This window comes from Lathyrus oleraceus, chromosome 3 (assembly GCF_024323335.1).
Source record: "Lathyrus oleraceus cultivar Zhongwan6 chromosome 3, CAAS_Psat_ZW6_1.0, whole genome shotgun sequence".
NCBI lineage: Eukaryota > Viridiplantae > Streptophyta > Magnoliopsida > Fabales > Fabaceae > Lathyrus > Lathyrus oleraceus.
Window position 1 is genome coordinate 207,943,713 of NC_066581.1, and position 25,366 is coordinate 207,969,078.

Here is a 25,366-nt window from a genome sequence, read left to right on the forward strand (position 1 = left end):
GGTAAGACCGGACACTGGAAGAGAAACTGCCCAAAGTACCTGGAAGATAAGAAGAATGGAGTAGAGACTTTAACTTCAGGTATTTTTGTTATTGAAATTAATTTATCTACTTCAGCATCATGGGTATTAGATACTGGATGCGGTTCTCACATTTGTACAAATGTGCAGGGACTAAAAAGGAGTAGAGATTTGGAAAAAGGTGAAGTCGACCTACGAGTTGGCAATGGAGCAAAGGTTACTGCCTTAGCCGTAGGAACTTATGAATTGACTTTACCTAGTGGTTTAATAATTCAGTTAGAGAACTGTTATTATGTACCTGCAATTAGCAAGAATATTATTTTCGTTTCTTGTTTGGACAAGTTCGGTTTTTCATTCATAATAAAGAACAATTGTTGCTCAATTTATTTGAATGATATATTTTATGCTACTGCACAAATGAACAATGGACTATATGTCCTTGATCTTGAAATGCCTATTTATAACATTAATACTAAAAGGATGAAACCTAATGAGTTAAATCCAACTTACCTTTGGCATTGTCGATTAGGCCACATAAATGAGAAACACATTTCCAAACTCCATAAAGATGGACTCTTGGACTCTTTTGATTATGAATCATATGAGACATGCAGATCTTGTTTAATTGGAAAGATGACAAAGTCTCCATTCACAGGAAAAGGTGAAAGAGATAATGATCTTTTGGCCCTCATACATACTGATGTATGTGGACCACTGAACATACCAGCCAGAGGAGGTTTTCAGTACTTCATCACATTCACTGATGATTTCAGTAGATATGGCTATGTGTATTTAATGAAACACAAATCATAGTCCTTTGAAGAGTTCAAGGAATTCAAGAATGAAGTACAAAACTAACTAGGTAAGAATATTAAAACTCTTCGATCAGATCGAGGTCGTGAGTATTTAAGCCTAGAGTTTGATGATCATCTAAAAGAGTGTGGGATCCTATCCCAACTCACTCCTCCTGGAACACCCCAATGGAATGGTGTATCTGAGAGAAGAAATCGAACCCTGTTAGACATGGTCCGATCCATGATGAGTCACACCGATCTTCCAAACCCCTTTTTGAGGACATGCACTATTGACATCAGCTTATACACTTAATCGTGTTCCATCCAAAAGGTTGAGAAGAAACCATATGAGATATGGAGTGGTAAGAAACCACATATGTCTTACATGAAGATTTGGGATTGCGAAGTTTATGTGAAACGACAAATTTCAACTAAGCTTGAGCCCAAATCTGACAAATGCTTATTTGTGAGGTATCCTAAAGAAACAAGAGGGTATCACTTCTACAATCCTTCTGAGGGCAAAGTGTTTGTCGCTCGAACTGGAGTTTTCCTAGAAAAGGATTTTATTTCCAAAGGAATCAGTGGGAGGAAAGTAGAGCTTGAAGAAATTCAAGAATCACAAAGCATCGATACACCTATGGAGGAATTAGAGCAGAAAACACAAGTAGTTGTGTAAGAGCAACCTGCTCAAGTAGAACAAGACCAACGTAGGTCAAGCAGGATACGTCACCTACCTGAGATATGAATATCTCATAACAGATCAAGGTGATGTATTACTCATGGATCAAGATGAGCCTGTGACCTACTCATGGAATCTTCGTTTTGATGAAACAGTAAAACAATATGGATTCATCAAGAACAAAGATGAGCCTTGTGTCTACAAGAAGGTTAGTGGGAGCATGATCGTTTTCCTGGTATTATATGTAGATAACATATTACTCATTGGAAACGATATCCCTACCCTGCAACAAGTAAAGTCTTGGTTGGGGAAATGCTTTTCTATGAAGGACCTAGGTGAAGCAGCCTATAAATTAGGAATCAGAATCTATAGAGATAGATCACAAAATGCTTGGCCTAAGTCAGAGTACATACATAGACAAAGTGCTGAGACGCTTTAATATGCATGATTCCAATGGTTATGTGTTTTGCTTAAATGGTTACGCTATGAGCTAGAAAAGTTCAAAGCAAGATACAGTTGCTGATTCTACAACCGAGGCCGAGTATATTGCTGCCTTAAGTGCAGCAAAGGAAGTTGTTTGGATCAGAAGTTCCTTAGTGAACTTGGCATAGTTCCTGGCATTGTGGATCCCATTGGTCTCTATTGTGATAACAATGGTGCTATCGCACAAGCTAAGGAACCTAGATCTCACCAACGATCCAAACACATACTTAGGCGTTATCACCTCATTCAAGAGATAATAGATAGATGAGATGTGAAAATATGTAGAGTACCTACACTTGACAATATTGCTGACCCACTGACAAAGCCTCTTGCGCAGCAGAAGCATGATGGTCATACTAGATCAATGGGCATTAGGGGTATGCCTGATTGGCTCTAGTGCTAGTGGGAGATTGTTGGTGTAAGCCCTAGAGGCCAATACTTTTGGTACTTGTATCGAATTATTTATTAATAATAAAAGGCTTTTTCTTTATTATGGTTGTTTAATAAAGTCCCTGGAATAGATAGTCCGTTTAATGTATCAAGTGTGACTTGATCATGAGAGCACATTAAACATAGGGACACTATTATTAAAGTATCCGTAGTCGAACTTTATTGTGAAGTGGGATAACATTAAAGCATTAAGACTATTATGTTTGTAGACTGATGATCACATCTCATGGATCATGGATAAAGAGTTATCAAGTCTTAAACATAGGTATGAATATTAAGAGTAATATTTATATCGGATTGACCCGCTATGAGAATACTATATAGAAAGTTATGCAAAGTGTCATAAGTTATTCTCATGGTGATAATGGTGTATACCACTCTTCGACCTAAAACCACTATGGATCCTAGATGTAGAGTTGAGTGCTTTATTGTTGATCCAATGTTGTCCGTAACTGGATAACCATAAAGACAGTTGATGGGTACTCCACAAAGCATGCTGAGGGACATGAGTGTCCTAGATGGAATTTTCCCATCCTGCGTAACAGGATAAATGTCTATGGGCCCAATATTGAACTGGACAAGGATGACACGGTCTATACCTTGTGTTCAATATAGACATAAGGGCAAAGAGGTAATTATACACATAATCATTATCACATGAGGTTTTGTCATATCACATGACATTTTCGTGTCTTGGGTAGCAGTGATGTGTTGCTAGATACCGCTCACTGTTTATTATGTTAAATGCGTGATTTAATATAATTGCCAACGTCACGAAAACCTACAGGGTCACACACAAAGGACGGATTGATGAGAAGTAGAGTAACTAAGGAATACCGTAAGGTACGGTGCACTTAAGTGGAAGACGAAATATGGTAAGGTACCAAATACTTAAGTGATTTTGGCATATTATGAGATATGGGCCAAAATACACTTAAGTGGGCTTTTTAGCTTGAAGCCCACACAAGTGGTTCTATAAATAAAACCCTTGGGTAGAAGCATTGTCACTCAGACTCAACTCAAGTGAAGACTTGGAATTTTGTTTCCCTCTCTCTCTCTCTCACACTCAAAGCCTTCATTCGTACCAGCTAGCACTGAGATTGAAGGAATCTGTTCGTGTGGACTGGGTAGAGACGTTGTCATCGTTCAACGTTCGTGATCGCCACAAGAGGTAACGATTCTATCACTGATCATGCCCATTCGTAAGGATCACTAAATGGAGAAATTTTTAAATTCCGCTGCGCCTTGGATGGCAATTCTCCTTCAAGCATTCCAATGTCCAAGTCAGTTCAAGATTTAAGATGAGTAAGCTGAAATTGAATATCATGGATTATGTACCTTCATAGCATGTGAACTTTTTATATATTAGGTCGAGTAAAGTGGGGTTTTGAGATGGATTGAGCCTTTAGTCAATTGGATCTAATGGTTAGTCCATAACACTTGCCCTCAAGGCTTTATCGGGAACTAGAAGGATCAGGTGAAGCCTTTAGTGTCATTGATTGGCATCCATGTCGTAATCCGGTGTGGAATAGAACCAAATCGTTTGTGATCAGTTTTTGAAAAAGTAATGCGGAGTATATACATTTAATGCGGTTTCATCATTTAGACGTTTCATCACCTATTTATGACATGTGCAATGATGTGGCCAACTAGGGTGTGGCACAGTTCATAGAGTGCTTAAGTGCACTTGAGTTTAGCATGTTTCCATGATTGGAATTCTAGATGTTGATCTTGTGATTTCTATTCATAGTTGGTATTGATTCTTCAACTTCCATTGCTTATAAGTAGGGTGAGTTAAATATTTATAAGTTTTTGCAACATTTTAGTTTTCAAGATTTCAGTCACTTTCCAGAAAACGTCTTCATTCATTTTTATTGAGAACATCATTAGAAGTGATTCAAATTTTTGTTTAAAGCTTTTTCCCTTTATTCCTCTTGCTTGTCGATCTCCTATAACTAGGTACCTTTTTAACTCAATCTTTTTACTTCAGCATTCCATGTTTCCTTAGTTAGGATGAGTGACAACACTGTCAACTTAGCGAGGAATTATAAGGCGGAAACCTTAATAGGTCCATCTCGTGATTCTCTTCACCCTTATCTGAGTAATGATTCCATGGGACCAAAATTCACAATCATATCTGACAATTTTGAATCACAAAAGGGTATTTGGGGATTCCTTAGAGGAAGACAATTCTTCTTTCGGGTTGTTAGACGCCCTTATATCAATGTCTGTGGGAGAATTAATCATGCTGAGATTCATATTCACCCTCATATATTGTTTAAAGGGAAGGCATGCTCCAATATGTAAAGGAGGGATCTTTAAAGAGATATCATTCAGGCTTTCCTATAGACGCTAGGTTATAATACTAGTGATGTTGAGGTGTTGGAACATTTGTATCTTTGAAGTCAGTCGGATGCACTGGAGTACGATTGGGTAGACACAGAGGTAGTTGACACTTCCTCGGCTCTGATCACTGAGTTCTCCCTTAGTAATGTTGACAATATGGTTAGTGATCCTTCAGAGTGTTTAGATGAGGATATGATATGCAGTTCTTTTGATGATTGAATGGTCATGGCTTCTCTGTAAATGTTTAAAGATTGCCCATTTCCATCTTCATCTAAGGTCATAGGCGTATGTGAGGGTCTTCCAGCTGTGCGGCGGGTACAAATATTGGAAGCCCTCTTTTAGCTTTTTTATTTAATCCTTTTCATCTGAAGTATACTTCCGTTGGCAAATTTTGTAATCATGTACTCCTTCATCTTTATTCGGCCCTCTCTTTGTTCGAACCATTCACTCTAGATTGGGGAGATTTCATTAGGCGTTTTGCATTGGTGAAGCCCCTCACTTCTATGACTCAGTCTATTTTCTATTACACCCTTTTCGACTCTCCTCGCTATTATCACTTTTTGTACCCGAAGTACTTGTATAAGATCCACTTTGGACGAGATGTTGGCTACTATTGTACCCAATCAAGATTTCTTTCTCCTAACGAGGTGACATGAAGTAGGAAATGTAATCTTGGTTTTTAGGACTTGGTTATGAGGGAGGATTTGGTTCTGGTGAGGTACCCTACCGAAGTGAGGAAAAGGAAGATTGATATTCATGTTATCTCGAGTGTAGTTAATTTTGAGGAGAAGATGGAAATCTTTGGTGAGAGAGGAAATGAGTCTCCATGATTTTTTTGGTACATGCGTGACTGCATTTTACAGATAGCATGGACAAAGTAAGAAAGAAAAATATGCTTTACTACCTTGCAGATGCCCAGGGTATCCGAGATGCAGTGAATACTAGTACTTCTGCTACTTCCACGCTCCTTTTGCGGCTACTTCTCTTATTCCGTCTTCAACCCCAATTGTAGAAGCTTCGGCTCCTGCGCTACAAGTGGATCATCTTGTGGGTGATGCATCCACTTTCTCAATGAAGGAACCAACTTCGCATCTGACTTCGATCAAGAGAGTTTGGGATGAGGGACAACATTATTCTCGGGGTGAGACCCCTCCTAAAGGGACTCGTGTCACTGAGGATAATGCTTCTGAGTAGGTGAATCTTTTCATTAAGATACTAGATAATTATCATCTCGACTTCCTCGCACTCCTAAAGAGATTCTTGATATTGTCTTTGCGTCAGATTTATCATTCGTACATAAGCTTCCTGAAGGGTACGATATGGAAATGGATTATGAGCTTGATCACAAAATGTTCAAAAATGCTTCTATCTTTTCTCTTATCTCTGCTGGAGGGGTGATGTCTTGGCCCCAGATAGTCCCTTCAAATAAAGGGATACTGGGAAAGGTAAGGACGAACCTATGGAACTAAAGTGTTCCAAGCTTCAGAAGGAGCTTCTTGCACTGTAGGAGGAAGTTAAGGCCGCTAACTCTTTGCAAGAGGCAATGACGATACAAGGCTCTCCTTCTTCCTTGGCAGCTCACATGACCGAGTTGAAAGAGAAGGCTCTCAAAGTGGAAAAGTACCATAAAAATGCATAGGCCTTGAAAGCTCTCCAAGAAGAGGTGTTCAGCCTAAGGTGGGTGTTTCTTGATGCTTTTGATTAGACTATGCGGGATTTGCTTAAAGTTTGAGAATGATTTGTGGATCAAGCAATGAAGTTGTGCCATGATGATGTGATTTCTACTGAATCGTTGGATCCTTTTAAGTATGTTCCCGGGGTGATTCAAGGAGGTAGACCCGGTGCCTCGGCTTGATTTTTCATTTTGTGAATTATTTACTTCTTGCAATGTTTCCCAGACTATTATTCCTTGGGTGTAACGATATTTAATATTTAATTGGATATTTTACCTTGAGGCTTCAAATATTATTCACTTTAGAGCTTTGTGTCGGTGTTTTTTTTAATATTGTCATTATTTACGAATTGTTATACCTTCGGACTTGCTCATTTTATCTGTGATGTTTTTATTAACTTTAGAGTTTAGGTCGGACCACTGATGTTCATTTCCAAGGTGAGATGTCTGCTTTGAGTGTGAGAGCATCTATTGTTCACTTTATGGAAAAAACATCATATTTGATAGTAACTAGGTGGCCGATATGCCCCTAGATTTTTCCAGCTTTTTGTAACTTGGTGCATTGAATAATGTTAACTACCTTTTTTAGTTGATGCATTGGTTCCATGTATTTAGAATTTGTCATAGCAGTGTACTGATTTATATACCACATTTGGCAATTTGTTTGCCCTTTCTTGGGCAATACATGTGAAGCAAATTCGAGTTTATGTATTCATACTTTGTACTTTGCTCTGCATCACAGAGAACTGTTTCCCGACCAAGGGTGGGATCCCCATCCCCGCCCCCAAGGTTTGGCTTGGATTTAGGTGGACATATTCAGGTTCCACCACTGACGCCCTAGGATTAACACTATTACAAAAATCACATTTTGTAACAATATATTGCTACAACCACTTAACTAGTCGAAGTAATGTATGTTCATTAGACGCCTTTTATATTTTTTATTTGTAAATTACATATAACCATAGTTCATAAAAACAACGTTGTGATATATGAAGCAGTGACACGCTTCGAATCCCCACGCCTTCAATTTTATATTTTTTTCATTAAAAAGGGTGTGTTCCCTTAATTTCTATTTATAACTAAAAACTAAACACTTTTCACCATAATCTATATAAAGAACTGTAGTTAAATATAATGACATTTCACCACAGTTCTTTTTGTCAACCGTCGTGAAATATATTAGTTATAAAAGCTAACTAATATCAGTTCATAACAGACTGAGCTCAAAGGAAATCCTAACTTCTCTCATCTTATCTCAATCTCTCAAAACTCCAATATAACTTCTCCCACTATTATGAATCAAGGAAATATTTCATGAATCATTGCAAGCGAGACAAGTAGCTCATTTTTTTGGCTGTTATCCACATATCTTTTCAATTAAACATATGTTCGTGAAACATTCTTTGGGTTGATGTTTTTATTTTTAAAATATTTTGTCTTGTTTTTCTTGGTCAAAATATACATGAAATATAGGGTTTATTATTTTCTTGTTGTTAAGATGAGATTGTAGTTTTTATATTGTTGTTTTAGTAGAGATTAGTAGAGGGTTTGAGTTATTATTAAGGTATGTTGTTGTTTTGTTAAGGTAATGTGGCGGGAAAAATGACCACGAATACTCGCACGGTCGAAATAATAGAGTCACCACCGAACTTTATTTATTCCAAAAAGAAATGGAAAATATCTATAAAACTCTTAAAAGAAAAAGAAAATGATCGTCGTAACCAAATTCGGGTTCGGGAGTCGACTATGCGAGTGAAAGGTATTACTACCCCTCACATTCGTTATACTAAACAGGAACCATTTAGTTAGATTTGTAATTGAAATGTTAACTTATGTTTTTTATTCGAGTGATAAAGACTTTAAAAGGAAAAAGAAAAATGGGTCGCAAAGAGTTTTTTATTAATGTGCCTGACAAGATTGCGGGTCTAGCTCCTACGTATCTCCATGTGCGATGGAGAACTCAAGGTTTTATAGTTCTAGGTAGAAAAGGTTTACTTGTTGGTCGATTTTGGCGAAAGGAACTTAGTCGCATTCAAACAAAAAACATTACTTATTACCCAAAACATGGAAAGGTGAATAATGGCATCACATCAGAATGGATAACACAATCTGGATTCTCACATATTTGTGCTCTCGTTGCATTCGAGCGAAAAGTGTTTTATCTTCTGGCGCATGGTAGGAATGAAGCATTATTTTCATCTTCTCGGAATGGACGAAGCATATTTCGTTTATGAAAAAGGTTCTCGATCGCGCGGGGGCGAGAAAAGATATGTTGGATGTGTTTAATATTTTAGCAGAAGACGGCCATTCGAACATGAGCTCTATAATAATTTCCAAATACTCGGAAAGGAGAAGGTATACACCCAATCAATCCTTTTTCTTTCAATTTATTGTAAAAAATGTATGGCGAATTAAGTCAAGGTTCGCTAACGGAAGACGATTATCCACATAGCAAACTCTATAACCAGTGCACAGATAATTGGGAAAGTAGAAGGTTTACATCCAACCAATCCTTTTTCTTCTATAGGAAAACCAATTGAATTTAATTAAATTTTATGTTTTAATACGGAAAACGGGTGTTCGAACATGGAGTTCTACAACAGTGTCCAAACACTCGGGGAAACAAAAAGTCTACACCCAATCGATCCACTTACATCCAAGTTATTATAAAAAAGATAATAGGTATTTTAATTTGATTAAGAAAATACACTCGATGTATCAAGGTTTGATTCATGTTGACTTGAAATAAGAAATGATCGGATTTGAATTTGAAAATGGTTGAAGAATAAATGAAAGGTAAGAATCGCAACACGGAGCGAACACTGCTGTAAATAATGAGATAGCAGGGAAAATAATTCGATGGCGATTTTGGAGCGACGGACGACATTTGGGGTTTGGCCATTGTCCTTTCCTGGGGTTTCGGGTTGAGAGTACTTAGCACTTTATATCACCTTCTTGGGTTGGATAGGGTTTCGAAGTGTTTCGTTTTGCATTTGTTTGTTGAAGCATGTTTGGGAGGTCGACTATTACAGGGAGTGTAGCTTCGGCCCGACTTCTGATATTGATCGTTCTCCCTGCAGCTAGAGTCCGGGGTATCTTTCTTCGGGTATGCTTGGTGGACCTCTTCTTTTTTACCTAGTCTTAGGGGTCCATAGTGTGTCAAGTGGAAATCTGTAGCATCTACAATATGCATCCTAGTATTGGATCGACGCCCGACATTAACTACGAACTTGCGGTATCCAAGCGTCATTAACTATGAACTTATGGTATCCTCCTAAAGTTTCTGATGTATTCACCCCGACCAGGTTAGATGGTGGATTGTGAGGCATCATTCAGACTTTCATGAAAATTGTCTTTGGACCCCGGCGTAACCTTGGATCTGGGGTTGAGATTCTTACTTTTGCTATCTCATTGAGTTTTTGAAGAAGTATAGCGAATTTGGTGGTTGATCGATATTCGTCTCCGCTCTTTAACACTTTTTTATTTTGAGATCTGGGGAATTTGTGAATGGCGAAGCCAGAAAATAAAAGTGAATTTGAGGAAAACATAAGAATATATAGTTGATTCGCTCTTGATTCGCTTTTAACTCGGTAACTTAAGGAAGTTACAAACTGTTAATCAAATATCTATATCAGAACCTCAAGAATCAAAATTTTAAACTTTTGTGTTTGTTCAATGGCGTTTTTAAAGAGAACATGATTTTCATGGAAAACACATGAATCAGAAGTCGTTTCCCATATACATAAGCATTGTTCCGTTTGGGCACCATAAATGGTTGTTCCAGCTTCACGAAGAAACCATGAATGATGAGAGGTGGATAACTGTTGATCTTGGACGATGGCTTTGATCTCTTTTATGGTGTAATAGGGTGGACCTGCATCCTTAGCACTCTAACGCCTAAGTCAGTTCAAGATTCAAGATAAGTAAAGTGAAATTGAAGATCAGAGGTTGTGCATCTTCTCATAGCATGTGAATTGTTTTTATATATTGGGTCGAGTAGAGTGGGTTTTTGAGATGGATTGGACCTTTGGTCAATTGAAAATTATGGACGGTCCATAATAAGAATCACACTCTTGATGAAGAACACTTAAGAACAAACAACAATACAATCAAAACTCTTACAAGTATTTTTCACTCATAAGGCACTAAGACAAATTTAGTTAAAGTATAAAAAGGAGATGAAAATAGTAAATAATAAGAAAATGGTAGTAGAAATCTAAATGCTAGTGTATTTTGGAATGAAGATAAACCTCCTTTATATAGGAAATAGTTTGACTCAAAAAGAAAATAATTCATGGGCCAAATTAAATATAATCGATTATATCATAAGGTTAATCGATTATGAGCTTCAAAATATGGAAACCTTTATTCTCAAAAAGGAAACCATATAATGGATATTGTCTTAATCAATTAAAAGTGTTTTGCTTGGTAAAGAAGTCTTTTTCACTGCTCTAGTCAATTTTAGCAAGTCCTTAGTCGATTAGGAAATGTAAAAACGTCCATAATTAATTAGAAATACTTTTCAACTAATCCAACACAGATCTTGATAGGTTTTCAAGATATTTTAATATATTTTAGCAAAATGAGAGTTTAAAACTATTTTTAAGTGTGTGTGTGTGTTCGCGCGTGAGTATGTAAGTGTGTGTGAGTATGCGTGTGTATGTATGTGTGTGTGAGGGGTGATAAAGATATAAGCGTCATTGCGAGAGAGAGAGAGAGAGAGAGAGAGAGAGAGAGAGAGAGAGTTTGAAAATGACAGCATAACAAGATATAAGCGTCATTGCTAAAAACAGAGTTTGAAAATGAACACATACTAGTTTCGAAGATGCATCTCCGGAAAAAGTTCATACTCGTTCCAGAGTTACATTTCTGGACACAATGATCATTTTTTCAGATAAAATGCATGATTAATGTGAGCAATGCAGTGTGAAATAAAGAATCTTTACTTAAAATTTTATCTTCTTTTGCTCCCTTCGATGTGATGAACCATAAGATTGGAGATTTTGGTTGAAAAAATGGATTGAGAATAGAGGGAGTTTTGGTGAGGGTTTGTGTTGAAAAATAATTGCAACAATGATTGTGTGATCATGCAACTTTGTCTTTTATCAGATTATTTCGGAGATGCATCTTCGAAAATATCTGACATGCAAAGGTGACACAGTATTTCAAAATCGCACCCGAATTTTCAGAGATGTGGCTCCGAAATTTCTACTGAACTGATCAATTATGAATATATTACATGAAATATTTCGGAGATGCATCTCTGGAGTAAGATAAACTCAACTTATAGGGCATCAGTCGGAATGGCTTATGTTGTGTTTATGTTGGGATGCGTCCGAAGATGAATCTCAAGAAACTGAAAAAGCATTTTAATATTTTTGTATGACTCATTAAGAAATCCTCTATGATTTCTACCGCATTGTCTCTTCTCATCTCCTTAATGGTACATTGGCGCGGTTGTAAGAGGTTAAAATGGAATGCTATAGATGTTGTATTCTGGAATATATTCCGCTCAAATGATGGAGAATTTATCCATGCAACTTTTTTTTTAATTTGGAAATCTTCAATTTTTATATCTCTCTTTTTTTTTCTGAAAAGTTTTCTTATCCAACAAAAACTTTGGTAGGTCAATAAAATATCAGGTATGCATTTTAACATACATATTAAAATTCAGTAAAACCATATTGATTTTCAAATTTTTAAAAAAATTCCATAGACCAATAAAAAAACGAAAACGAAGTTAATATTACCAAATATCTTTTATGAATCTGATATAAAAGAATTTGTTTTATATCGATTTTTTTAAAATATCTGGTATAAAATTATAAATTTTTAGGCTTAATTGGAATTTTGATTCCTCTATTTATCTTTTTTGAGTTTTGATCCCCCATTTTTAAAATTATGATTTTGATCTATTTTTTAAGTTTTGTATTGAATTTTGTTCCCTTTTTAGATACTAAAATCCAACACAAACTTTAAAAAAATCAAAAAACGTGATTTTTGAAATTGAGGATCAAAATGTCCAGAAAAAACAAAATAGAATGACCAAAATTGCAATTAAGTCAATTTTTTAAAATAAATTATGATTTTACACAGAATTTTTAGATGAAATCTAAAATTTTAGACCGATTTTTCAAAAATTCAGTAAATATCCATAAATTTTTCAAAAATCCAGTAAATATTCATAAATTTTCCAAAAATCCGATACATTTCATAGTAAAAGCTTAAATAGAAAACCAAAAAAAAGGATTTTGCAAAATTTTGGTATATTAATCCAATAATTAGAAAATTAACTTTTATTTTAAAAATTCAAATATTTTTATCAGAGATATTTTAATAAAATTGTACACATTAGGAGTATTAGGTTAAATTGAAAGAGTATCGGATTAAATTCAATTCTCCAAATGATGTTAAATTGAAAGAGTATTGGATAAAATTCAATTCTCCAAATGATGTTGAGATTGCTAAGGCATTAATATTGAGGATTTGTCCTAAGATTATGTTTGGAATTCTCCAAATGATGTTGAGATTGCTAAGGCATTAATATTGAGGATTTGCCCTAAGATTATGTTTGGAATGATGGAACATGACAGTGCGGGACGGTATAAATTTATACGTGTTCGCTGCATTCCGTTCGTTTTGGCATGATGGAACATGACGGTGCGGGACGGTATAAATTTATACGTGTTCGCTGCATTCCGTTCGTTTTGGCGTATCCAAACATAACCTAAGGCTTCCTAAACATTAAGACTAAGAAATGTTCTGAGTTTTTCTACATGTTATTTTTGGAAATGAATCGAGTGCCTTTAAAGATAAAAAGTTATGGCGATTTAAATGTATTTTAGTGTGATTTATGAAATAAATAAATGAAAAAATAATAATAGTTATGATGAGAGAAAATAATATAGGAGAGATAGAAAGAGATAGAGAGAAAGTCATTCTGAATTTCCCTCCCTAAAGTTACCAAAAGCCTACCATTTTTCTTGAATATTCAATTTGAGGATTTGCTTAATGTACTAAAAGGCTATGTAATGTTTTCAACAAACAAAATTCAACCATACCTTGGTTTGATGAGGAAGATTGTAAAAAGTTTAGATTTCCATTCTTTTCAGTGTAATGATGTTAAAAGGGAGGCTAATAAAATGTTGCTCACATGCTTTAAATCATATAGTGAATGTTTGGATTGAAGATCATGATTATGTGAAGTCCCATGCATCTTCATATGATCAGGTTCAGATGACTCCAATTTGAACTCAGTATTTTCAATTACAAATCAAAATCTACTTTAAAATTTAGAACATTCAATCGAACGGGTGAGATGCATGCAGTCACACAGCACCTGATCTAAATCCAATTGAAGAATGTCCTGACTGTACTTTTGCCATAGCATCTGATGTGAATCATATTCATTGATTTGTTATATTACAGGCCTTGGACTCCATGAACATTACTCTTTAGCTATGCTAATATGCTTTAAGGTTGTGCAGAGTTATGGGGCATAGTAGTTACCAATTTTGCTGAGACTCGACTGATATAGTGAAATGTGACTTGTTACGCACATCCACAGGAAAGAGTCTTGAATCTAAAACCATCTCTATTAGCATGTTACAGCAAAATTCGCCATAACACATGCGAATAAGACGGGTCATGTATATCTTTTATACAGGCTTGGCATCAGGGACATCATCAAGAATAAAAGGTCCCAATTTACCAGCCCGGAATAGAGTAAGGAACTTTTTGGATACCATCAATCGTGCTTCTGAAGCCTTGTGAGGTATCTTCAATGCCTTCTGCAGTGCACCAAACTGCAAGTCAATCAAGTTCTCCAAGTCGCCCTCATCTTCTACGTTGCCGTCGAATTCTGCTAGAGTCGAATAAAGTGCACGCTGAACTCCCGCGACAATATCCTGTTATTAGATAAGAGCTAATGATTCGGCAAAAGAAAAATAACTCACAACAATAGCATAGCTATTCACAATCATATACTAAGGTAAGGTCCATCATCACAAATCATATGTGAGAAAAGTAATTCAACACAACATTCGTTGGCAACTTGAGAAGATGCATAACGAAGTAGGTTTACAAAAAAGTGGCATCCAGTCTTAAAAACAACTAAATTATCTGCAACAGTAGACAAAACAAAGAGCATATATATTAGGTATATTATCTTATTGTGTGTGTTTTTCACATGAAACACACTCGATCATGTTTTCTCCCCACAACAACAAACTGAGCTGTGTCTGAGTGTGTTTTAAGGCGAAAACAAATACAGATTAGTTTCAAAAGACTGTTGTCGCTGGGCGCTGTAAACAGAAGAGATGCTACATCAGTGGATATCCCAAACTTAAGTAAACAAAAGTATTGCCAAGCATTTGTAAACTAAATTTCACTACAATAAGCTTTTAACAGTTTTTCAAATAGGTAGAACAGAGTAAAACCTTTTAGTTTCTATGCTATCGAGTTAAACTAAATCCTACAAAGCAATTAACCTAACATGATCAAAGACAGCAATAACTGATGAAACAACTCAGGACTAAACATCTAGACTAGAGAAAAAATATTCCCTTGAAATGGGTTTAAAACATTTGGAAAAATGTAGTATAACTGGGAATTTTTCAAACTTTGAAGTATCATATTCCATTAATGCTATTTGTTACCTCCACATATACCAAGTCAGATCTGTTAGGCACACCTTTCCTTTGCTTAAGATTTTTCAGGTCATATCTATGATTTTCCTCGGGTTCATTTGCAATCGCATCAACTCTCCTATTATTGAGGTGCTTCCAGTGAAATGGAGTACCCCGGGTATTTAAAACTGCCAAAAAGTATTGAGCAATTCGCTCCTCGCCCACTACTGAATCTTTAACAGACCCTGTTGATGAAACAGCCAAGTTTACAAGACAAAATATACACACAGATGCGTTGCTAATGATATCATATTCAGAAATGCAATAGATGCAGATGCCTCATCGAGACACTTTCAATTTAATTTGCATGTTTCATACTCAAGAACTAGATCATGAGGAGATGAGATATTCAAATGCCAAAATTGTCTGGGAAAATAAAACAGCAACAACGAGAGATGTAAAGACAAAATTAAGAACAACTAAGATCTAATGAGACTGCTACTGCTTGAGATGGTTCATTAATAATGATAAAATATGCCACATCCAAAGACAATCTTCTGACAATCATTTTATTCCTAAGAACATTTGTATCAGAATAAAAAGGGAATACACAAGAATCATGAAAGTTGTTCAGTGCAAAAGCACCTTTTCAAATTACCCACAGTAGTTTGAAATGTCAGTTTATTTTGCTTTTTTGAAAGAAAAAAAATCACTCATTGAAATGTCATCTCAATAGAGTTTAATTGACCTAGAGTACCCTTAATTCCAATTTATATTTAAGAATAAGGAGTAAGATGCTAATGATTTTCCTTTTCTGGCACTGTATTATTCACACATTAAAACCATCCAAGAGGTGTTAGCTCAGTGATAAAAGTTTTGTCTTTAAAACCTAAAGGAACAGAGTTCAAATTCCACCTAAGAGTTAGTTGTAAGATGCTATTGATGATTATTTAAAACCTCAAAAGCAATAAATTTTAGAAGTAAAATTCAGTAGTGTTTCTAATAACAGTTTAAGGTACCGAATATGCAATATGACATTTTCATCAACCTGAATAGAGAACCGTCATCCTATCATTTTGTCGCCAAAAATGAGAAATAGGGAACAAAATACTGATTGTATACTATACACGTAATTTAAACGGAATCGCACTAACTAAATGGGGCTACAAGTATTTAGCAATCAACAAACAATTCTGTTATCAAGATGAAAACCATTTTCAGCCTTTTACAGATTAGCAAATTAGTTTGCAGACTGATGGGAAACTAAGAAGAAGATAAAAAAAATTAAAACATCAATCCAAATTCCATTTCATAATTCAGTGTTCACAAAAGAGGTCTAAACAAGCTTTGAATAAGTACCTGCAAGAGCAAGCTTTAACCCTGTCTCGATGTCTGAGATACTTGGAACCAGAACCCCTGGGGTATCTAGGACGTATATGCTCGGCTTGTTTGCTATCTAAAACATCAGGTGGGTCAAAGAAATTCTTAGTTTAGTAATGAGCAGCACCACCAACTCAAAATTTAAACAGATATGGCAAAATAAAAAAACAAAATCAATGAGAATGATGGAATAAGCATTGCTTTCTTTCTCCCTATACTCTTTTTCAAATAATATTTCATTCATTTTTTAAATAATCAATCAATTACCGCAAATTCTCAGGATTAGGGAATGACTAAAATTTAATCTCTGAAGCACATTCAAACTAAACAAACTTACAATCATTTTCCAAATCATAATGAGCGGGTATACTCTTTGGAAATTGGAATAGGCAAGAAATGTGTAGTTTGGCACAATGCTGCAAATGCCAAATTCACATCATGTGTGCAGTCACCATAATGACCTTAAAACTAAACCTTTTTAACTACCAACACCGAAACCTCGGATAATTTTGACGTTTATATTATGGTTTTATAATGTTTTATTACATCAAGATATATTGCATGCACTTTCAAATCTTCGATCATGAAACTTCCAATTCATAATTCAATTACTCAGTTCAAAGTAACCTTGATAGCAAACAATCAACACAAGACTTAAAAATACAGCAATCTGCTGCTACACTTGTAATGATCTGAGTAAACACTTCAATATAGTTCACTGTGACAAAGGAACTGGTCGAATAATGAAGCAGTCGATATAAAGTTTACCATACCTTAAATCCTGCAATATCTTGAGTAACACCGGGTAGTGGACCCACAGCAGCTCGCTTCATCTTCTCCTGCACTAGAAAGCAAGTCAAAACACGTTACATAAGCACATTTGAGAGGTTTTGGATAACTTACGAAAACAGCTTATGACATTATCTATAAGCTCTCTAAGAATAACGGCTTATAACTTATATGAAAACAGTTTGACTTTATTTTATATTTTGTTATGGAAATAGGCTATAGATTATACATACATAACCACACTCATTCGGTAAGTGTTAATTCTATAAGCACTTTAAGTTGAAAAAATCAAAACATAATCAAACAAGTCATAAAACACTCAGAAATTCCAATTCATTGAGATTGATCTCAAAAGCCCTTACCAGGAAATCGGGAATGTGCAATCTGATGAATTGAATTAATCAAACAAGATTTGCCAACATTAGGAACACCAACCACCATAACAAGTAAAGTAGGTTCCTTTGACATCACTTCCTTCAATTTCAACTCCACAAGTTCCAGAAGCTTTGTAACAGAACTCTTACTGTGAGCATTTATCGGAATGCAATCTTGCTTACCCGTCTCAAAATAATTCACCCATTTCTACGACACAATCAAATAATCAACAATTGACGGAAACTATGAACAGAAAAATGGATGGTTAAATAGTTAGTTAGATTATTACATGCATGATGTTGGGATTTGCTAAGTCTTTTTTGTTGAGTGCGATGACACGCCGTTTAGCGGAAAGATGAGGTTGAAGATTGACATTGATGGAGGATAACGGAATACGAGCGTCTCTGACTTCGATGACGAGGTCGGCGAGTTTAAGGCGGTTACGGATGGCGCGTGTGGCGGCAGCCATGTGTCCTGGGAACCAGTTAATGAGTCCTCCACCGGTGTTGAAATCCATTTCTCCTAAACCTTTTTTCAATAACCCCTTCAAAGCCGCCATTTTTTTCTTCTCTGATCAGTTTGTAGCTTGCTACCACTGCTTCTCCCGACCTGCGGCCACCTGAACAAACTCGCAAATTTCTATTTTTCCCAACGGGCAGATAGCCCAACGTAGTAGAAGTTTGGGCTCAGCGGAAGCCCATTTCAAAAATATTGAAGTAAAAAAACTAAAATATCCTTAGATTCCAGTGTACTATATGAAAAATACTAAGATGATCTTAGATTTCGGAGATACATCTCCAAATACTCAAGCACATACAACATATGTCAATTCTGAATGATGTTTTAGAAGTTGAGTTTTTTTAATCGGAGATGTATTTCTGAAATTTGTCTGTAGATGCATTTCTGTAACATATATACAACACAAAGAAGAAAAAAAACAAAAAGTTGTGTTTTGACAAAATATAACTACCATTTATAACATAAAATAAACATTACATAAGTGATATCAACATAAAATAAAACATTACAAAATTCTACCGAGCCCAAACATCCGCAAATATATCTCCAAAATCTGAAGGGCATTTTCGATTTTTTATAGGGTGGTTTTCCACCCCATATGATAGGATAAAAAATCCCCTTAATATTAAGAGAATAGTTTAGGTTGTTCTTTCGACCTTTATAAGATCCACCTTTTTAAAATTTTAAATTGTCCGTCTAAAATCTGGAAAGTGAGTTGTCCATTTCATTTGTCAAAAGAATTATGTTGAAAATGTATATTTGTGTTTATGACAGGGCGAATTTGTATGTGTATTTTTATTTTAAAAATTAATGTTATGTTAATAGTTTAGGAGATGCTTTTCACACATAGAAGAGTCACCCTTTTAAAATTCTAAATAGTCCTTCTTAAATTTGGAAAATGAATTATCCACCTCATTTTGCCAAAAAAAAAATAGTTTGAAAATGTATATTTGTGCTTATGATAGGGTGAATTTGTATGTGCACTTCCGCAATGATCCTGAATATATTTTGAATTCATTTGAGTGTATTTATTTCACAACTTAAGGAATAATATGAAAGTATACTTTCGTAATAATTTTTAGATAATATATTTTGAATTCATTTGAGTGTATTTATTTCACAACTTAAGGAATAATATGAAAGTATACTTTCGTAATAATTTTTAGATAATAAATTTGTTGTAATTTGGACTTTTTTTAAAGGAAAAAATATATTTTAGGCCATTTATGCTAAGTTTACTATCAAAATAATTTTTTTATCAATTAAACCATATAGCGGTGTAATTCAAATAAAATGTCATATATTAATTCAATTAAAATCCATAATCAATCAAACAAAATTGTTGATAAATTACAAACGATGATACAAATATTATCAATATACAAATAAAAATGAGTTATTGTGTATATCTGACCCCCTCGGTTCCTATTTTGCCTCAAGTACTGCAATGTGGCTCATGCCTCGGATAGAATGGCCTCTATAATGATCCTCATAGGAGTGTCTTCCAAAAACTTTCATCTATATACTCAATTGCTCAATAGCCAGTATACACTAACATGTAGGTAATATATGAACTGCATGATCTTCCCTAACTTTCTCATCCTCTAATATCTCCTGATGAGTTGACCTAGATGGATCTCTCTGAGCATCTGGTATTGTTTAAGGATGTGACACTCTGAAATACCAGTTGATGTAGCCGAATGTACTACTTTGTGGCTGACATACTTCATGTTTCCTTTAGTACTAGATGATTATATAAATCATCAAACATCACATCAACATCTATGTGGACCATAGTGGGAGAAGAAGACACAAATGAGTCTCTTGGATACCCTATTGAAACCCGAACTGACGCATGACTCGCTCAGGAAGATGTGGATACATCAGGTATGACCCGCAAGTCAACCATCTAGAGTAAAAGGTTGTGTCATTTGAGGGATGCGTCTGACGGTGAACGTTGTAAAGAGTGTGACTTATATCATATACTACAGTGTTGTCAAGAAACACTCCAAACAACTCATTCACATTATTCCCTTTAAGCATGATGTATGCGCAAGTATGTGGAAAATTATAACACCCTAACGATATATGTCTAGAATAATATAATTATGGTGTTATGTTTGGTATTGAGTACGTGGACAAGCTTCTAAATGACATCACAAATATACAAATGATAGAGTACAACATGATACAAATACATATATTGTGACAATAGATACAAAAACTAATACAAAAGCACAACATAACATATAAATATGAGACATCCAAGACAAGGTCTTCAAGTTATCTTGATTTTACCTTTATCTTTTCCCGATGTACCTGAAATAGACAACATGAATGGGGTGAGATGTTACACTAAGTCGAGTCCCAAACTACACCGTAAGGTTCGCTCGGCTTTACGGGTTCTCATACCCTATTCTATTCGTGTAAACACTTACTTACCTCGCATATCACATGATCATGCATGTTTCGAGAATTCGTGATTTAATCGATCTCACTATGTATGTGAATATCATAAACCGAGTTTACTTAACCCACCTTCTACCTCGGGAGTTCATAACATGATGGGATATCTCTCCCTAACCACGACATATCATTCAAGTCTGGACACGGGTCATGGACTCCCTTATTAAGTGAAGGCGACTCTCCCTGACTGTTGCATCTTTTATGGGTCTGTACACGGGTCACGGACTTACTTCACTATTGGAACATCTCTCCTCGTCCACTACCTCTTAGATAGGCCAGGTCACGGAAGTTCATCACTAGATGGAACATCTCTCCTCATCGACTACCTCTTACATGGGCCAGACACATGTCACGGAAGTCCAAATTATATACCAAGTTCTTCCCCGATCATCGCTTATCATTACCTGAACTCGGATCACAGACAATAATAAACTCTCTCCCGTTTATGGTAGAATTTCTAGGCATTAGCCCCAATATATTCCCCGCACTAGTCTAACTTGGTTTTCCTTCAAAAACCTATTGTTCATCACATATACCAACTAGGGTATACTCTAGTGCCCGAACATCACATACTTACTCGACCATTAACTACACGTACCGACTAAGGTTTCTTTCGTGCTCGGGTGTCACAACTCTAGGTGAAATTACTCAACCCAGAGTTTCCTTACAATTTAAGATTCATTACTCTTATTTAAATAGGAACCTAGCATCTACGAGAAACGATCTTGATCATTGAATCAATTTCCGATAAATCTCATGTTATTTCCTAATCACTAATTTAAGGAGAATTATACTCATCCCAAAAAAAGGTTACAATATTAATCGTGCCATTAGGGCTTTTGCTCATTCGATTATTCAACTTGGAATATACTTAATCTCAACCCTAATTTTCACCACACTCATTCTTGCTTACACAATTAATAAGTGATGCATTGAGTGTCATCGAGCAATTTAGCCATACTTTATCACTTATAATCCCAAAAGGGGGAAGGCGCAACATATGGACCAGCTAGGGATCCAAGAGAACAAAAAAGAGATGGAAAAGTCAAGAGGTTTCTATTTGTGCATGTAACAGGTGCTACGACCCATAACACGAGAGAGCCACACCCTTATACATTTTCCAGAGAGCTGCTACAATCCTCCATAGTAGCTAGTATAAGTTGTAGCAGAGCCCAAAAGCGGGAGTCTTTACTTTGGTGTGTTTTACACCCTTAGTAATTAACGTACCTGCATTAATTCAAAAAAAAGAGTCCAACCACAATCATAATTCATGTGTCAATGCAATGGAATATACCATCAAGCAATAATTCACATGCATCACAATAAAATGCAAGCATCCTTATAGATCAATCATGTAATCAAGTAGGATTCTCATATGTGCATAGTCTTAATCTTAATAAAAGAAAATCATGCATCCAAATATATCATTGAGACATTCAAGAACACATATCATGTAGGTTTCATGAAAAATAAATATGATTAAGCAACACATATGGAGATATCAAGCAAAACACACATTGATCAAGTTATTTAACCTTCCCCTCACGCATTGCCCTAATTTTGGTTATGCCCAAGATCAAAACCTAATGAAACACCACCTTTGAGTTTGATGGAATTATGAGTTTGAGGATGATGAAGAAGCTGAATTGGTGCTCTAATCCTTGCCTTGATCATTGATCTTCAAGCCCCGAAAAAACCACACACATACACTTGGATAAAGATGGTTATTGATGAAGAAATTTTCCCTCTTCCTCGAGGATGTCGCCTAGCCCTTCTCTCCTGTCAACTTCCCATTCAATTTATGAGTTCAAGAGAGAGAGAGAAAATATAAGATGAATGACAAGGAAAGCTCTACTTTGAGCTTAAATAGAATGGATGAGAAGTTACCATTATACCCTTAGCCTTAACTCAGATTCCCTAATAATGTCAATAGGGTTTCTCAACGCTTAATCCTCTTCATTAACCATTATTAATCCATCATTAAACATGTGATTATAAATGATCAGAAGATTAGGGCATTAAACAAATCATAAGAGTAGTCATTCTCATATGACCAACTAGAGATGCATGGAAAGTGAGAGAGGGTTCATGTATGAAAATGGTTCAGATAAAATATTACTAACGGTGTAACATGAATATTATGGAATATTAGTAACAAAAAAGGTGCAAATATATTACCGTAAATAACATGTTGCTTGTTGACATCTGTCTAGTCTTCCAAAGATAAGATTCATCTAACTTTTAGTACATGTAAACCAAACAAACAACTCTTACTCTACTACAAAAAACACATGTAACCTCATACGTAAAGTTGATTTAACCTTGGTTAAAGAGGAGAGGAAATGAAGGACGTCATGAAAAGCGACCACTTTACCCCTCAGTTTAAGAATACCTTAGGGGTTAGTTGGAAAGGCCATGTGTTTGATCCCCATAAATAGATTTTTCATATTTTCCAAACTAACACCATATACCTCTCGGTTTAATAACAAAATTGAGGGAAATATATATTCTTTTTTCTAAATACTCATTACATTGCTTACGCAGAACATTAATAAATTCATTTATTTACAAACTACTTTGTTTATACAGAATATTACACTGTTTACACAGAATATTAAAGTAAAAATGTTGAATCTGATTCATCATCATCATTGTTGGTGAAGAACAGATGATGGTTATCTTGAAGAAGAGCAAATGTTACGGATCCTTGTTTCATTGATCTTGAGGAAGATCAAATGTCTGATATAAAATTAAAAAAAGTGTTAGATAAATAAAATAAATATTCAGTTATATGATTATTTAAGAACACAAACCTTGAATCCAAATCATATTTTGCTCTTGCAATCCATCCTTGAGAACTTTTTCCAAACAAAATAAATATTTTTTTAAGTTTCAAAGTCTTCATGTCAAATGTTTCATTATAAATTTTTAATATTCGTAATGCTTTTATAATGAGAGTTTTAGGTTTTACGAGGATCACTAATGACAGTGTCTTGAGCGTTGATACTCATTAATGAACGATAAAGTTTTGTTTAAGGATGGTGAAGAAACTAAATAAACACACTTATATTTTACCTCGATTACTACTAAAAAATGAGGTAAAATGTGTTTCTTTTTAGATAAAAGAAATAATAAAATATGTTTCATCCCAAGTGTCATATACTTCTCGTTTTCTGTTAAAAACTGAGGGGAAAAACTTTTTTTTTATAATTACATCGTTTACACATAATAATATCTTTTCAAATTTTTGTGTAAATAATGTAATTATAAAAAAATGACAATGGATTCTTGAAGAATAACATATCTTTTCAAAAAAATTATAATTTATATGTTCCAACTAAGAGAAATTGTTTTATGTACTTGCAATCCATCCCAGAGAGATTTTATTATCTTGTGCAAATGTTTTCATGAAAAATACCTTCACATGAAAGAGAACAAGATACATGTGCTTGCAATTTACAACATCTTTAGGAATAAATTTCTCAATGTTGTCAACTGAGGAAAACAACAAATTAAGGAATATTTTCTTTGATTGACAACATATGAAGGTTATTTCAAAAATACAACAAAAATATCAACATCATTATGTTGGGATGAATTGCAAGAGTAGAAAAGTGTTTTGTTCAAGATAGAAGAACATTGAAGATTTTTTTGTCTTGCAATTCATCCCAAAATATGATGCTTACAAGTTTGGAGCGGCGACATGTAAGTTAGGTTTAGAGTTAAATATGATTAACGAATGCTTTTATAGTAAAATCTAAGAATCTAATCCCTCGATTATTAAATATAATCAAAGGAATAAATCATTAATTTAAAAATTAAAAGTAAAATAAAAAGAAAGGCACAACTTTTAAAGAAATAAAAATAAAATTATTGTTGATGAGATTCGAAGCATGTCCTGAATTATTTTTTTCCTCGGTTATATTTAGAAAGCGAGGGAATATGTGGTATATATTAAATAAATAAATAAAACATGACGCGCCTTGGTATTATATCTCAGTTTTTTTATCGGGTGAGGTGAAAGCATTGTCATGAAATGTATTATTTGTAGTAGTGTCAATTGTACTCATGAATTAGCTCGAAGGAAATGAAGTATCTAAGGTAAACCACATCGACATAATAAACACTTTTGTCCATAAATATATAGACGTGTCAACCAAATACATGAGATATGACCTTAATGCACATGCTATATGATGCAAAACCTATGCATCATTACCATCGGCCTCCACTGCCGCAGCTAAATGGTTTTTGTACGACTCCTCGAGAAATGCAAATCTAGCATAACACCCCCTGGTGTCATCTATCTCCTTTTGTGCATCCTCTGAGTGAGCTTTCAAATAGGTCACCATCATGTCCAATGCCAGACCCCGCCTTGTGGGTGTGCCACCGCACAGCGCCTCAAATTAAAAATATATTAAATATTAATTATATATATAGTTTATTAAGTACATACACAATGTTTATGTAATGGCCTAGCGAAACTATGTCAAAAAAAATTATGTGCATGACCTGAGTTTGATTCTACCATTCCAAAATCTTGATTTACTTTAAATTACCAAAGTGCAATTGGAAGGATTTGAACACGATGGTTCAATTTAAAATAACATGTAGTTCAACCACTATACCACCTTCTACTTTAAGAATATTACGAAAACTTTAATTTATATATTAATAAAAGGTTTATACATTATGAATAAATGATATAAACCTTTTCACCATACAAATTCTAAAACAAAGAGAATAGACACTATTTTAATTATTT

At 34.9% G+C, this 25,366-nt stretch overlaps 1 protein-coding gene across 1 annotated transcript; it reads right to left on the reverse strand.

The window, feature by feature from the left end:
* Positions 1-13,602: 13,602 nt before the first annotated feature.
* On the reverse strand, positions 13,603-18,293 carry LOC127126343 (short integuments 2, mitochondrial). Its single transcript, XM_051055255.1, has 6 exons — positions 17,906-18,293; positions 17,604-17,823; positions 17,226-17,296; positions 16,432-16,528; positions 15,103-15,317; positions 13,603-14,352 (listed from the first exon to the last, which is right to left on the reverse strand). Exons 1-6 carry the CDS (start codon positions 18,173-18,175, stop codon positions 14,104-14,106), a joined length of 1,122 nt encoding a protein of 373 aa, XP_050911212.1. The 5' UTR covers positions 18,176-18,293; the 3' UTR covers positions 13,603-14,103.
* Positions 18,294-25,366: the final 7,073 nt, after the last annotated feature.

What these genes read in the sequence shown, in the direction of transcription:
- LOC127126343 (XM_051055255.1), bottom strand. Translation starts at nt 18,175, where the DNA reads ATGGCGGCTTTGAAGGGGTTATTGAAAAAAGGTTTAGGAGAAATGGAT. An exon ending in CAAATCCCAACATCATGCAT is followed by an intron (nt 17,824 to 17,905) that starts GTAATAATCTAA and finishes ATTGTGTCGTAG; the next exon opens with AAATGGGTGAATTATTTTGA. An exon ending in CTGACTTGGTATATGTGGAG is followed by an intron (nt 14,353 to 15,102) that starts GTAACAAATAGC and finishes ATCTAATAACAG; the next exon opens with GATATTGTCGCGGGAGTTCA.